Source organism: Idiotropiscis lumnitzeri, chromosome 15 (genome assembly GCF_059441095.1).
Source record: "Idiotropiscis lumnitzeri isolate Australia: NSW breed Sydney's pygmy pipehorse chromosome 15, RoL_Ilum_1.0, whole genome shotgun sequence".
Taxonomy (NCBI): domain Eukaryota; kingdom Metazoa; phylum Chordata; class Actinopteri; order Syngnathiformes; family Syngnathidae; genus Idiotropiscis; species Idiotropiscis lumnitzeri.
In genome coordinates, this window is record NC_142405.1 from 7,361,692 (window position 1) to 7,376,247 (window position 14,556).

A 14,556-nucleotide genomic window follows, 5' to 3' on the forward strand; every position below is an offset into this window, starting at 1 on the left:
CTCTGCGATGCCTTCCTGTCGTCTCCCACTGAGAAATTAAAGAGACCCAGACTTGTAATAAGTGTTAATCAGCGCGGCACTGACCTTGCGGGTAGCCATATTGGTTTGGAAGGCTAATCTAGTAAGTGCTTAATGACATGGCAATAAAACACTCCACTCTTGACAATTACGCCAGCAAACAAATGAACTCACCTGGGCTGCAGAAGCTTGAGGCGAAGACGCAAACTGATGTGGAACATAAGTAGAGCGGCATTTGAAGGACAGTGTTTGAAAAAGAAAAAAAACCCAAAAGAAAACGAGGCATATAATTACAACAATCTTTATTTCTTAAAATAAGATAAAGGACATTTGTTATCAATAATACAGGTACAAAAAAAAAAAAGAACAAAGATTACACGAGAATATGGCAGCTGGGTGGAGTTAAGCAAGAATTAAACTGGCATAGACGCTCTGCAAATGGAGTAAACTGGGTTTTATGTCATTAAAAACAATGAGCGATAATGGAAACATGTTTAAATGCAGGCAAGGCGGCATAGACAACATTCTCCAATAAATAAGGCACAACTGAGTGAGCCTAACGGACCGTCTTGGAAATGATGTGAAGAAATGGACCAACAATATTCACATTTGACATGGTGCATAAATACGTACTCATTTAATCACTCTTATCTGATATTTCTTTCAATAAAAACAGTGGCAGTTATTATTGAGAATTAAAAATACTCCAAGGTCCTGACGTCCATGTTTAACAAGACAATGCAGAAACGCACCTCGTGGCAGCAAGTAAATCCAGACAATCAATCCAGACATATGTGCCATTTTCAAAACTTGTCCGCAACCATTTTTTTTTTTATGCACTGAAAACATCATCCTGCAACGCATGCACACCACTGTGCAGTCCTCACACGTAGATAAGCAGGCGATGCTGGAGAAAGTGGAAAAAAGTGGACAAGATAAAAAGGTGGGAGGATTAGTTTTTGAGTGTCAGTTCCTTTTTGGCACCTGGAGTGATTCCATAAGGAAGGAGTGTTGGTAAAAATGAAAGATGCAGCGACTGTGGGAAGGGAGGGACTTGGGGGGGGTGACTTCTTTTCACTCTTGTCGTCCACCAGAATGAGAGGAAGTCACCGGAAGGAAATGACGGCAACTCTCGCCAGGCTAGTTTGTTTCTAACCCACCTGTACGGAGAGGGGCAAAGTTTTTTTTTTTTTTTTTTTTTTAAGAATAAGGGACTTGACTTCTATATCTCGTGGGCGGTAAGATGATGTTCCGGCACGCCATTGGTGTGAGTCACCGCCGTGTTGTTCTCATTCAGGCGCCTCACGCGGTACATTTCGTAGTGGATGCTGCTCGTGATGTCCTTAATGTTCTGCATGTGGGTTCTAGAAAGGTAGACGTGTATTATATGACTTTTCTGTGACGGGCGCGTGGAAACATGACCGGGACGGAACATTCACTCACCTGATGAGGAGATCCCGTAAATAGGCAAACTCGCAGTGGGCTATATTTTCAACTGATGGAGGAAATAAAAAAAGTTAAAATTTATTAATTTTTTTTTTTAAACAAAAGTCACATTTTAGGTAATAAAAAATAAATTTTCATGGACAAACATTTTTTTTTAATGAAAACAGCGAATAGTCAGTGCCTATTCATTTTCAGCTGAAAAATACTATAATCACTATACAAAAAAAAATCCACTGGCCAAGATATGAATCATTTTGGGCTAAATAAGTTTTTTTTTTACATTACCAATCTCAGTTTCCAACTTCATCTATGTGGCATCGCTATGTAGCGATAACGCTAATTGCTTATGCTGCATGCGTCTACACAGCAGGAAATGAAACTTCCTTTATGAGACTTTTGGTAGCGGGACACTGCCTCTTGTCTGGAGCGATAATGTAATTAAGTACACAAGTGAAAATTACCGTTAACCAGCGCGGTTCTTTATTATATTATTATCAGTGACAGCATCACTCCCAGTGTCTGCGTCAGCTGCCAAGCGCATGACACACGTCTCAAAACTGCATTGTTTTACTGCCTGACCAGCACCTTACTCCTTTAAATTGGTCACTTCAAATTTTATACTCATAACGTTAAGGATTTTGTTTTTATTAGTAAACTGTAAATGTTAATTTTTATAAATTGTTCAGATTTTTTTAATAATTATAACAATTTAATTTCTGCGTTACAAACATTCCATTAGTGCGAAAATTAAAAACCGTGAAAATTAAAAAAATAAATTGGACGGTGTTTTTCATAGGACACCGACAATATGCAGTGAATGTGACATTTTCTCTTTACGCATAACGTTACGGCTTTCTTCTTGCAACGATTTCCTCGCAACATAATCGCTCTCAATCTTTCTTTCGTGACATTTGGATTATTTTTTCCCTGTATGCTTTATTTTCATTATGTAACCTTATGACTTTTTATCATAACACGAGTTCAACCTCAGGAATTCTTCACACGTCATTTTTTCTTCCTTTTGGCTTTGTGACTTTTTTCTTCATTTCGCTTCTAAGTTTTGTTGTTTCATATTACTGACATGTTTCACTGAATGTTGAAATGTTCATCTCTTTTATTTACAATTTATGCATTGAGCGTCCTATTTTTTTCAGCTGCAATGAAAAAACGACTTGAAATGTCACTGTGACAAACTGCACTTAAGTCCTTTCACATAAAGTGCCTTAAAACTACAATAGCTTACAGATGACAATCGAAAAAAGAGGAAGTTGTACCTTCAATGGTTCCCCACTTGGTCTTCCTCCCCAGCAACCTCCTACCATTGACCTGGTACTCCTGATCGCTGCCCACGACAGCAAACGGAATCATCTCCTGCGCACATGCAGAACCACAAGCTGACAAACGGCCATCCACACAGAGTTTTTGGAGCTGTTGGGAAAAGCTTGCGCTCCTCACCCTGATCTTCTCATTGATCATTCTGTCCTCTGCGTCCTCGTCAAACTCTTTCTGAGGGTAGATGTCGATCCCATTGGCTCGCAGCTCTTCCCTGATCTGCTCGAGTACGACAACAAAGGAAAGATTTCAAGGCGACAAATTGGGCTTCAATACACGCGATTTAAAAATGAAGGTGGAAATCAAGCTCACGAGTTGTGTGACAACAGTGCGTGCGGAAATGTTACCTTCTTTTTAAAGAAATCCCTCTCCTCTAAGGTGAGTGTGTCCGCTTTGGCAATAACTGGAACTATGTTGACAACTTTACTGAGACGCCTCATGAACTCCACATCCAGAGGCCGCAGACTAAGTAGAAAGGGGAAAGTAAAGTAAATATGCAGTACACGAATGTGCCACTAGAGGTCAGACATGCTCATGACCTACTTTTCACTTGTGATGATGTGTACAGGTTTGGAGTAATAGTGACCCGTTTAAGGAGCTCCCCGCAGTTAGCAGCAGCCTGGCTAATAACTCTTTAACAGACTGCCCGCGTGAACACTAAACAGGGGAGCAGTCATGTGGCAACACACGCTCACAAAGACTGCAAGTGACACACACAGACATTTAGTCTCTCTCATCCGTCCCGTCACTTTCCATTAGGCCAACACTGAGCAGCTGCTGGTCTGCCTGTGTGACAACTGCATGATACATTACTGGATGGTGCGCACACACACGGGGCCTGGGTGAGGAGGGAAATTCACATTCGCTCCACGCTTGGGTAAAGACAAGCCACAAGACCACATTCAATAGCATCTTTTGGTGTGACGTTTGACAACAGGCCTCAAATGCATGTTGCTGCAGTTGACAAAATTGTATGTGGTGAACCTACACAGCCAATTGCTTGAGGAACATACGAGACTGTGCACCATCACCCAATTTATTACTAAATGCACACCAAGCTCCACATAGTGATAAGCTTAACCAAATGTGTATGTGCAGTTGGATCATAACCAGATGTGTCTTTCTACAAGGGATCCAGCAAAGAGAAACGTTGGGATTTTGAGCTGCTGCTGCAAGGTCTGGCAGACCCATCTCCCCTCCGCATGTTTGTGTTCTGAGATATGTTGCTAAGTGCTACGAGGAAATGTGTGTGTGCTCAAAAAGCCTACGGATGTTCCACATTAATTTACATAGGAAATGCTGACAAGTAAGGCAACCCCTCCAGGCGCATTGACTGTGTTGTGGTTTTTTTTTTTTTGGAAGTCTAAACCCAAAGTCAAAGCATGTGTGCCTGTGTCACTATTCGCATGTTTATGCTTGGACGTGTCCTCACCAGTGTCCAGTTGGCGGGATGAAATATATGCAACAGTGGACTCTGGAGTCCGGGATCCTCTTCTTCCTGTTAATGTTTATCTCCTCCTGCAGATATGCCTCGTACTGGTCGTTAATAAACTTCATGATTGGCTGCCAGCTAGAAAAATGGGGGCGCAACAGAAGGATTAAAAAAAAAAAAAATAGTCAAAGACAATGTAGTCACAGGAAAGCAACAAAGACGAGACATCTGGTTTGAGATTGTAATGAATTCAGTCGATATTTACAGTTTAAATACAAAAATGCAACTTGAGCCGCATAAATGTGTCATCTCGGCATGCAAGACTAACTCAATGAGCATCGGAAGGATATACTCCATGAATGTGATTGGCTTATTTTTTGTGTGATGGTCGCCACTCCACAAAAGGGCGCAAGTGACGGCAAAGAAGAAAAATGTTTTGACGATAACCACAGAACAGTTTTCTGGCCAGGCTGATAAGTACAGTATGGCAACAATTTATTTTACTGCTCATCTATTCATCAACAACGAGCCTTTTTTTTTTTTTTAACTACGCAATGGTAAACTTGCGAACAAATCGGATAGTGAAAAGCTCAGTCCTGAGACGTTCCACAGAATACGGTAAATGTAAGAAAGACGGAAACGTACCAGTTCTCATTGTTTATCTGATCTCCAAAGCCAGGTGTGTCAATAACCGTCAACTTCATTCTCACTCCCTTCTCCTCGATGTCTGCACAAAAACCAACACACACAAGGTCAGTCCACGCCATGCATTACACTCTTGAAGGTTTTATTGTGGCTAACAAAGAGTGTGAAATGGTCAAGGTCAAGCAGAAATAAGACTCGTGGACTGTACCATGACTGATCGATTTGATTTCAATGGTCTTGGGGATCTGCTCCTGGGCAGTGGCCATCACAGACTTGCGACTGACTTTGGATTTGAACAGCGTGTTCATCAGAGTAGACTTTCCCAAGCCACTTTGTCCTGTGAGAGAATACCAAAAGACGCACAGAAAACAAGTACAGTGAATTAACCTCTTCCTGTCACCTCCTAAGATGAAGAAAAATTAAGTTTGGTCCCTAGTGGTCCCTTTAACACTAAAAAAAAGTCTAAAACAGAAGACAGCAATGCTCTATGATGTCTGTATAATAAAGTTCAGAAAGGAGGAATTTCAAAGAGGCCTTTGCAGTTTGCATGCACGTGATTACTGCATGATCACAGTAATGACGTGAATGAGGCGTTACAGCAATCACTGCTGTGTCTGCATGCTGATTATAGTTCATTCTGACCGCGCCGTTTTCTGTCAGATCTTGATTAGAGAGGAAAATTAACATTATGGCTGAATAACAGGGGGCTGGCTGAAATGGGTGAATTCCGTGCACTCCAATTATATGACTGCTTAATGGATTACAAGGCTCAGAAAGACAAGTTGATTGTTATCATTGTGTCGTACTAGAAACTAAGCCAGGTATGAGTATGCACGTTTAGTGTACATTTTAGCCTTCGCTTAAGCGCCTCCTCTTTAATTCGGAAGAAATTTACATTTTAATGCATTGGCATTTCAATTCGCAAAGTATAATTTAAATCCAATTTCTCTCTTACCTACAACCATGATGTTGAGCTCAAAGCCTTGCTTCATGGCCTTCCTCCTCATCTGCTCCAGGATGGCGTCGATGCCCACGTAACTGAAATCCACCGGCGGGGCTGCGGCTCTGTCGCTGTACGACGCCACGGCATCAGGCGCCACCGTGTCCGTCATGGCACTGCTGGTGTAGCTAGCAATCACTTCAGGCCCTAAATTAGACAAGGAAGAGATAAAAGATTCACTTTGGATGTTTGGATTAAAAAAAAAAAAAAAAAGGCAAGGATGCGTAAATGGAAGCAGGGAACCGTATCAGTTGAGTTTTATGGAGATCATTTGCAAGGTGTTCAATTTTAATCCCACATGCAGGTTTGCACTTGATACTGAAAACGATCCAGCAAATGAAAAAAGAGCAAGCTGCAGAAATCATTAAATATAAATCACCAGCTTTGTAGGCGTCCATGAAAAACAATAAAAGTGCATTATTATCAGTTTACCTGCCAAAGCCGCCTGTCTAAAAGATGGCTCTTATCAGATCTGGTCAGCAAATAGTCCACACTCAAGGACCGAGAAAGCACTGATGCATTTATCATATTTACTAGAAGGATCTAATACAAATATTTTACAACGTGGGCTAGAATAAGAGATTAAGACCAATACAATTCAGTGCCTAATGTTGCACGCTATGTAACTCAATTCAACAAACATCAACCAGGAATTTATATATTTTTTTTCCATGTATCGAATAACACTGCTGTGGAAAGTGATGGCTAAATCAAGATCAATAAGAGTCTTACTTTTAGAACGTGCTCGTTTGTGTGTCCGTGTGTCCGTCCCACCTATGGAAGCAACTTTTCATGGCCTCACCACCACTTCCCCATCCTGTTCCAGCAGTCAGTCAGCAATTTAACGTGACTTACTGCCCTCCACTTCTGCGCTACACCTCCTGCATTCCTCTCCCTCAGCTTCTCTTTCAAGCTCACCCTTTTTCTTCCTGAAACGGAATGATTCGGCAACAGCGGGGCTTCCCTCCTCGCGGGCATATATTTCGATGGCATTAATTTACCATCAAGCTGTCATAAAGGTAAAGCCCTCTTTAAACTTTGAGCTTTAATGCCTTTGTGATGCAACAAAGACGCAATGACAAGGCACAATAAAAAGAACTCACACATCAAAGGGAATGTACACAAACACGAGATACAGGATGAGTCTTAAAAAAAAACTGATGGTATAAATTAGCGACGGCGAGTACCGATGTTGGGTATCAGTTTCCCAAGATATCGGGTACTCATGGAGGTTCCGATACCTGCCAATAATACTTATTAGCATCAGCGAATCATCATCTCCGTCAGAAAAAAAAGTTTTTGCTCACAATTTCTTGACATTGTGTTAAATGAAATTGTATTAATTTAAAGTCGTAGGGGTATTGGAAGGCGGCCCCTTTTCCCCGAACGTGAAAATTTGCTAAAATTACCTAAAATTTGCGATTTTTTGTTGTGCCATCATATTTCTCCAGCAGAATCGGTCTCGTATCCCTCACATCAGTGAGCTTTGCTGCAAAACCAAATGACAGTGAACCTCTTCTATATAACCGTGTGTTGGCTATTTGGTATTCCCTGACAAAAGCGGTGCAGACATCTCGTGGCCAGGTGTCTGGAGACAGCCGGTTGGAGCAGGACCCCATAAATGTTAAAAGGCATTTGAGCCGTACATGAGAACTGTCTTGTCCTGGTGCTTTACCATCTGGTGGACGTTATCTGGACTACTGGTTTATGCCAGGTCAAACGGGGATGACAGCAGACCACACACACGGGATACCGGTACATCCTCGTAAAGCGATGCAATAAGGAAGTGTTGAGTGAGCATTAGCCAGTAGATTATTGAATCAAATATTGTAACAGAATTTGTGCACATACAGAAAACAAAATTATGTAACTGACTAATTTGTGTTACTGTATTATTCTCCTGCTTTGTTTTTTTTTTTTTACTCCAACAACACTACACGCTATTGAGTTTTCAAAGGCCGCGTAATCACTCGGCACGATTGATCGACTGACCACAGCACGATCAAACGCAAACAAGCACAGTCACATGAAGTTTTTTTCCCCCCTGAGAAAGGCAACTCTGCACGACACCCAATATAGCTTTAATTGGTGCTTCATTGTTACTCATCGTAAGTTTCTGAAGGGATTTCCCCTGGATCAGATTTAGTTATGGGATGGCATGTTTCCTTTGTTTCGGCAATAAAAAGAATAAAGATTAACAGCAGACGAAAAAAAAGGGATGACTCATTGGCGATACTGTTTTCAATTATAGACGGCTAAGAATTTTGCGCTTGCTTCCATCCAAAAGTATTGGGTCGCATTGCTTTTTTTTGCAAATATCGGCCGCGCTGCAAAAGCATTTCGGAGGCGGAAATAGTTCCGAGTAGGAAGGAGTGTGCGGCATCAGATGTTCAGATAAGCAAGAGATAAGGGAAGCAAAAAGGGAAGAAAATAGGAAGAGGGTCATTGAGCAGCAGAGAGCTGAAAAGGCAATACAAGTTCAAAGATGAGTGTGCAATGGGGGAGATGGGGGGAAAGTGAGTGGTTGGTGATTTATTTTATTTTGTCAAACCCTGTAAAAATGTTTTTTTTTTCCAGAGCAAAGTGCACACGTGGTCAACGCCACTAAGCCATGCGCCAGCTGCCCAATCAATATGTTGATCTTGACAGCATTGGTGAGCAGGTCAAAGGTCGAGTCCCCACTTTAGGACTAAAACGAGTCATGTTGAGTTGGGTCCTGTTGGCTTGATCACATCTGCAGGGAGGACTCTAGACAAAAGAAAACATGCGAGCTAAACCTGCGTCAACAGTTGAGGCTTTGAATCGGACATGAAATATGCAAAACCCATGAGAAGATATCTTAAGAGTTCATCACACACACACAATGTGGCTGCTTGGTACAAATCTTTCAAGTAGGCAACGGGGGATTATTTTGTCCAAAGTAGATCCATGTCAAACACACATTAGCGGACAAACCCACTAAATGGGTCATTTGGATCTTTGCTCTGCTCTAAAATGTTTTTTATGGGCTCTCTTTCTAAACACCGTCTCCTTTTGTCCTTTATTTATATTCCCAGGCAGGACAAAAAAAAAAGGGGGGGCCTTGTCTCCTCTTAACATGGCCAAACTTGTTTTGATTGAGAACCAGATGTTTTGGAGTAAATAAATGTCAGCGTAGAGTGTGGAACCTGCAAATGCAACTGATAAAACATACAGCGGGGCCGACAAGACGGCCCCACGTAAACATGTTCCCCATTTTGATGGTAAATATCCAAATAAGCACTCGTGGCAAAAATAAGCACCGGTGGCACTTCTAACATGGGCTTGTTATTAAAGCCAGAGTGTTAGTGCAAGAAAGGAACAGTTCCCAGAGTCGTCGTCATCTGGCCCTCTGGAGACATGCCCTTTGACATCGGTATGGTTGAACTCACTCATTGTTCCACCTGACTGGCTGTGTGCATTTCTTTGCATCGGTGCATGAAATCATGACGACACACCGAGCATCTTCTTTGGTATAAACTCCAAGGTCCTGCTCTCAGTCGAAGTCGACTGACCTTAGTGCGAACGAAGGAGTGATCTCGGCGACCGGAACAAATTTTGGCTCGTTTACAGTGCCAATGCGAGATTGGTATTGCTATTTTGTCAAAGGGTTCAAAATTCACATGTACCAGAATGCATCAGCACAAATAGTGATGTCACCATCTAGCCTTATTGGCCATAAGAATGTAAAGAGGTAGGTTTGCTCAGTGGACGGGCAAGTGGTAACAAATGAAGAAGCACAACAACCGAGCAAAACTTTACGCGTATGTTAATGAATTATTTGGGCAATCTGGCAGGTACAATTCACCAGAAAAGGGCTGCGCTTTAAAGGCATGACCTAATTCATTCATGACGTCTTACAAGGAAGCAAATATTGAGCACATGCACGTGCGAATAGCAAATACGCTCAACCAAAGATTTGTCTAGTAAATCAACCGCTTAAAATCTGTTTACACGCCTCCTGTCCGTTACATCACAATATTGGTTTTCAAGCGAGGTGGGAGGACATCATTAACACATGATTGTATGCTCTTATCTGTAGATATTAGTGTTACTGCACTTCAATAAAAAAAATAAATAATAAAAACAATGATGAGCAGCCACCCAAAGACGTATATATACGTCTTAATCTTTTTTTTTTTTTTGCGTTGTAGCTCTGTTTTTATAACTTTAGAACACAATATTCCGTTGGCCTCGCAAAATCAGTCACAATCCAGAAAAACGCTGGAATTGAGGTGTTTCCTCTAGTGAAAATTTCTGGGATCAAATGAGTTTATGTGAGCATTGTTTAAATGTGCTTATAGCATATTCCTCTTACGTATAATATTGAAAAGCATGCCAATTAGTGTTAAACTGTTGCTTAAAGCATTGCCAGTGAACGAAATGATTCCAAATAAAATTGACCTCAATGAGAAATGTTTTGAAAGTCAACCAGCGGCAGAATAGACCGCGGTCAGTCGACTGTCATGTGTGTGTGTTTTGTCCAGCGCAAGTAGCTCAGAAAAATATTGAGAAATGTTTGAGACTTGACTATAATGACTGCAAAAGTCTGTTTACCCACGACCGCCAGAGGAATGCGTTTAGTGAGCGTGTCCTTCCAGGCTTGGCATCTGACGGTGTGACGCTCAGATGAACACAATCACTCAACAGGAATAGTGTACATATTGCTATTCTTTGGAAAAGCAACACCACTTTGGCATAATTCACCAATGTATTCAAATCCCTCATTTCTGCACCCATCTGTGTTGCCACAAATTATAGCTCATAATTATCATGCTAAACAATTTGCTAACCATTAGCCTCTCAGCGTGTTAACCCAAAGGCTAAAAATAACAAAGGAAGTTATTTTCTTAAGCCTTGAGGTCAAGTCACTAAATAATGAGTAAGCTAATATTCATGCAAGTGACTCATCGTCAGGGGCTGTTAAATAGAAGCCCAGATTGACCCGAAGTGAGCCGGAGTTCAAGGGTCAAAGTGTATCAGTGGAATAGTTGGCTGACATCAAACGTGGAGCCAGACTTTTCAACCCACAGTATATGTGAAGGTTCATGTGATTCATACATGACTTAAAATACTTTCCCGTCCCATGTCAAAATATACCTTAGCAAGCATCACCAGCTCATTTTGACTAAATTATAAATCAGGGTCAACAAAATGATTGCTGGTACTTAAATAAAGAAACCCACAATCCAAGGGCCAAAAGGTTGTACGTGTCAGACTCCAAATTTTGGGGAGGAGTTGGGATCTTTTCCAGGACAGGACCATGTGTTAATTGAGGCGGGCTGACATAACGCAGACATACACAAAAGGCAGACAAGGTAACGGCGACCTTTTCAACGTCGCATCAAACATTGGTGAAAGGCCAGTGTCTGTTCACGCCTGCAAGAAGACCAGAGTGCCTTTCAACGGCCACAAGTTGCATACATGCCGGTGAGGCAAACCAGTGGCAGATGACTTTCTAAAACTGTGACGGATAACTTGCTGATTTCCAGCAGTTGATTGTCAAACAATTCTGTCAAGAGCTGTTTGGGTCAAGATGCGACAATGCATGGCAAGACACAAAATGAGTCTTGAAAATTCATTCTATTGTTTACCTGTTTGGAGAAAAGAATGTTCATATCGCCTTATCTGTTCAACGACTACGCTCATTACCAAGAGCAGCTGCCGTGATGGGCCGGCAAAGCATTCACATTGCAACTAATAATAATAATAATAATAATAATATTCCCTTTATTAGTCCCACAATGGGGAAATTCGAGACTACTTATGGAACGCTTACCTAAATTGACAGCAGGGGTGTAATAAGGTTAATTTTGTGTGATCTACATAAATCGCATCTTGAAGCAATGGTGTGCACTATTAGGCTGCAACCAGCAGAGGCGCTGTTCATCCAATTTCAATTGGTATGGGAGTGAAACCGACATTTTCTTAAATATTCCCAAATGTATTAAAGACATTTTGGGCAATTATAATCTGTGTTGAAATGCTAACGCTAGCCACTTCAACCACCTATACATTCATTTAAATCATACTGTACTGGATCCTATTTTGTTCCATTCTTTACACATTTGTCTTTCACACAGGCAACAGAAAAGGTCTTGCATTATGTAACACATTTTAAAAGTGAAGATTGGAGAAGTTTGCGAAAAACTGAATCCGACCGGGTAATTCTAAAATCTCAAAAAGAAAAATTACAACCTTGAAAGCAATATATATATATATTAAAAAAATGATACAAAGGTCTGATTTTCACACACACACCTAAATACCCCCTTTGAAGCTATGAGGACTTGTAAAGTGATCTGGTAATGGATCCCCATGTGAACAGAAACAGCGTGTAGCGAATACTAGTCAAATGAGAAGACAAGCGGGGCTGAAGCACAATGGAATGTCTCTGTATCTATGCAGACACTGCTACACAACAGACGCGCTACTTTTAGAAGATGAGAGTATGCACAACTTCAGCAACAATAATCATGAGCATGTGCACACTAAACCACACCAAACTTGAATGCACTGATAAGCTTCTTGCCGTATCTTTTCTTTCCAGACAACATCAACACGAGGACTTATATACAGCCTTATATCATCTTGGAAAGAAACCCCACCCCTACAACAACAACAAAAATCCTCCTCCTGTGAAGCATGCTCAAAAGCACAACACTTAAACGTACGGATCACTTACCGTGTGTGCAGCGTGAGTGAATGAGTTGTCCCTGGCTGTCGTGCAGTGTACTAGTAAGAGGCCGAACTCTTCTGTGGCTCTGAAAGCTCCCCCGTTGGCCCCGCCCACGCTTGTTTGTCATGTGAACCAGGACACAAACGCAACAGGAGACACCCACTTCCTTTATCTCGCCCCCAAATCTGAAAGGCCAAATTTGAATTTGCATTGAATCAATTGGCTTTAAAAAAAAAAAAAAGATCCCATGGAGGTAGTTGACACACCGACACACACAAACACGGCAGCCTTTGGACTCACTCCCAAGCAACAGTGACAATTTACAACCCAATTAATCATCTTGACCTCGTCGTCTGGCCCCCAGGCTCAGAATTTGTCAGATTGCTTTCATTCTTCTCACATCAGACCACTTATAACTTGCTTTTTGCAAAAGACGAATGAATGAAAAAATATCAATGAATCTAGACACAAACAGACATTTGCTTCCTTTTGGCGATTTGAACAAACATCAGGCAGTAACTTGCACAAAATAGCCATCAAATTATGATATGACCCCCCCCCCCCCTGTACGCTTTAAACATTGAATCGGTCTCGCATCAAGGACGACATCACTGTGATCTACAGTCGTGTTTAAACATGAAAGGGCCATTATACTGAGTACAATTATCTTTGGTCTTTGAAATCTGTTGCATGCTGCAGCTTTTCCAGTAGCTTCATTTGTTTAGCTTAGTTGGAAAATACGTACTTGTTGATGACTAAAATCTCTAATGCGGGATCAAGGCTTTGCATTTGAGTCAAAAGTGGACGAGAGCACTGCTTCGTTTTCTGAAGTGAATTGGCAGCGAATGAGATTGATAAGTGTGAGTAGTAACTCATGTTGAGGGACAATCAAGTCCAAACAGGCCTGTAAATAGAAATCTAAAACCAATCGAAAATACGCCAGTGAGGCGATTCATCATACACTTGTTTTAAAACTTAGGAGCAAGCCAATTACTTTGACTGATTATTGTTCTTATGCAGCATGTATGCATGTGTGATTAGAGAGGAGAGGAAACAGCTGTCTGCTTTCTGACAGGAAGTGTAATTACATACCGGGCCAGGCTTTCGAGTACTGCCACATGAGTACACATACGACCATATGCATAATGTGGCCCTGCATTTTTTTTAAAACGATGCATCCCATTCTTGAAAAAAAAAAAATGTGCTGCAAGCATAGATTTGTTTTCTTTCATTCCACAGACAAGTCAAACCAACACCTTTGCATACATTATATACGGTACCGTACCTGCCAGCATGTCGCTTCTGACAACCATTGTTATATATGATATTTGTAAAAACAAAACAAAAAAAAATTACAGATTCAATTAAAATGTATCGCATGCAAGCCAAATAATGAATACTAAATAAATGTTCGAAAATAGTCGTTAGACATTAAATGCAAATGTAGTGAACTTGTTTAATATACAACTAAACTGGATGTTTTTTTTTTTTTTTTACATACCACTAGAGGGAGCTTGTAACGCACTAGTCAAACTACTGTCAAAGTGGCTGGAATGAATAAGCGCATGCATTATCTGTGTGGTAAATGTGTGTGTTATGAGCTTCATTTCTTGTTTCATGGTTAGCATCACACGTTTCTCCTTTTGCCATCAGTGGCACCCCGAAGTATAGGTGTAATGGTGGCGATCGTACGCTGTACAGCCACATCTACTACTACTCATAATAATCCATTAGTTATAAATTCGTTATTAATTAGTTGTAAATTGAATGATTGAAAAAAAAAAAAAACTGGTGTGTGGCAGCCACTGTAGTCTGAACTCAGGATTGTTGGAGATGTTACAAGTTTGGGGGCAACCATACCTGTAGCCCAGTACACCTTTTTAAGAAACATGATGAATCAATGACACGTGGCCCCTGCTTCCTTTGTATTACAGTACACAGATGTCCGGTCGGTCTCCTCAAGGGAAAAAAGTGAAGGCAGCGGGT

The 14,556-nt window shown here is 41.1% G+C and overlaps 1 protein-coding gene across 4 annotated transcripts in view; it reads right to left on the reverse strand.

The window, feature by feature from the left end:
* Positions 1-303: 303 nt before the first annotated feature.
* The window catches only part of septin9a (septin 9a), a 48,009-nt gene continuing 33,756 nt past the window's right edge, over positions 304-14,556 (reverse strand). For all 4 annotated transcript variants that reach the window (XM_088317698.1, XM_088317702.1, XM_088317699.1 and 1 more), the window contains 9 exons: positions 5,829-6,020; positions 5,082-5,210; positions 4,874-4,955; positions 4,229-4,366; positions 3,144-3,261; positions 2,920-3,015; positions 2,739-2,835; positions 1,462-1,513; positions 304-1,382 (listed from right to left, as the gene is read on the reverse strand). In XM_088317698.1, coding sequence (XP_088173824.1) covers positions 1,241-1,382; positions 1,462-1,513; positions 2,739-2,835; positions 2,920-3,015; positions 3,144-3,261; positions 4,229-4,366; positions 4,874-4,955; positions 5,082-5,210; positions 5,829-6,020 — 1,046 coding nt within the window. In that variant the 3' untranslated portion in view covers positions 304-1,240. The remainder of the gene's footprint in view (positions 1,383-1,461; positions 1,514-2,738; positions 2,836-2,919; positions 3,016-3,143; positions 3,262-4,228; positions 4,367-4,873; positions 4,956-5,081; positions 5,211-5,828; positions 6,021-14,556) is intronic.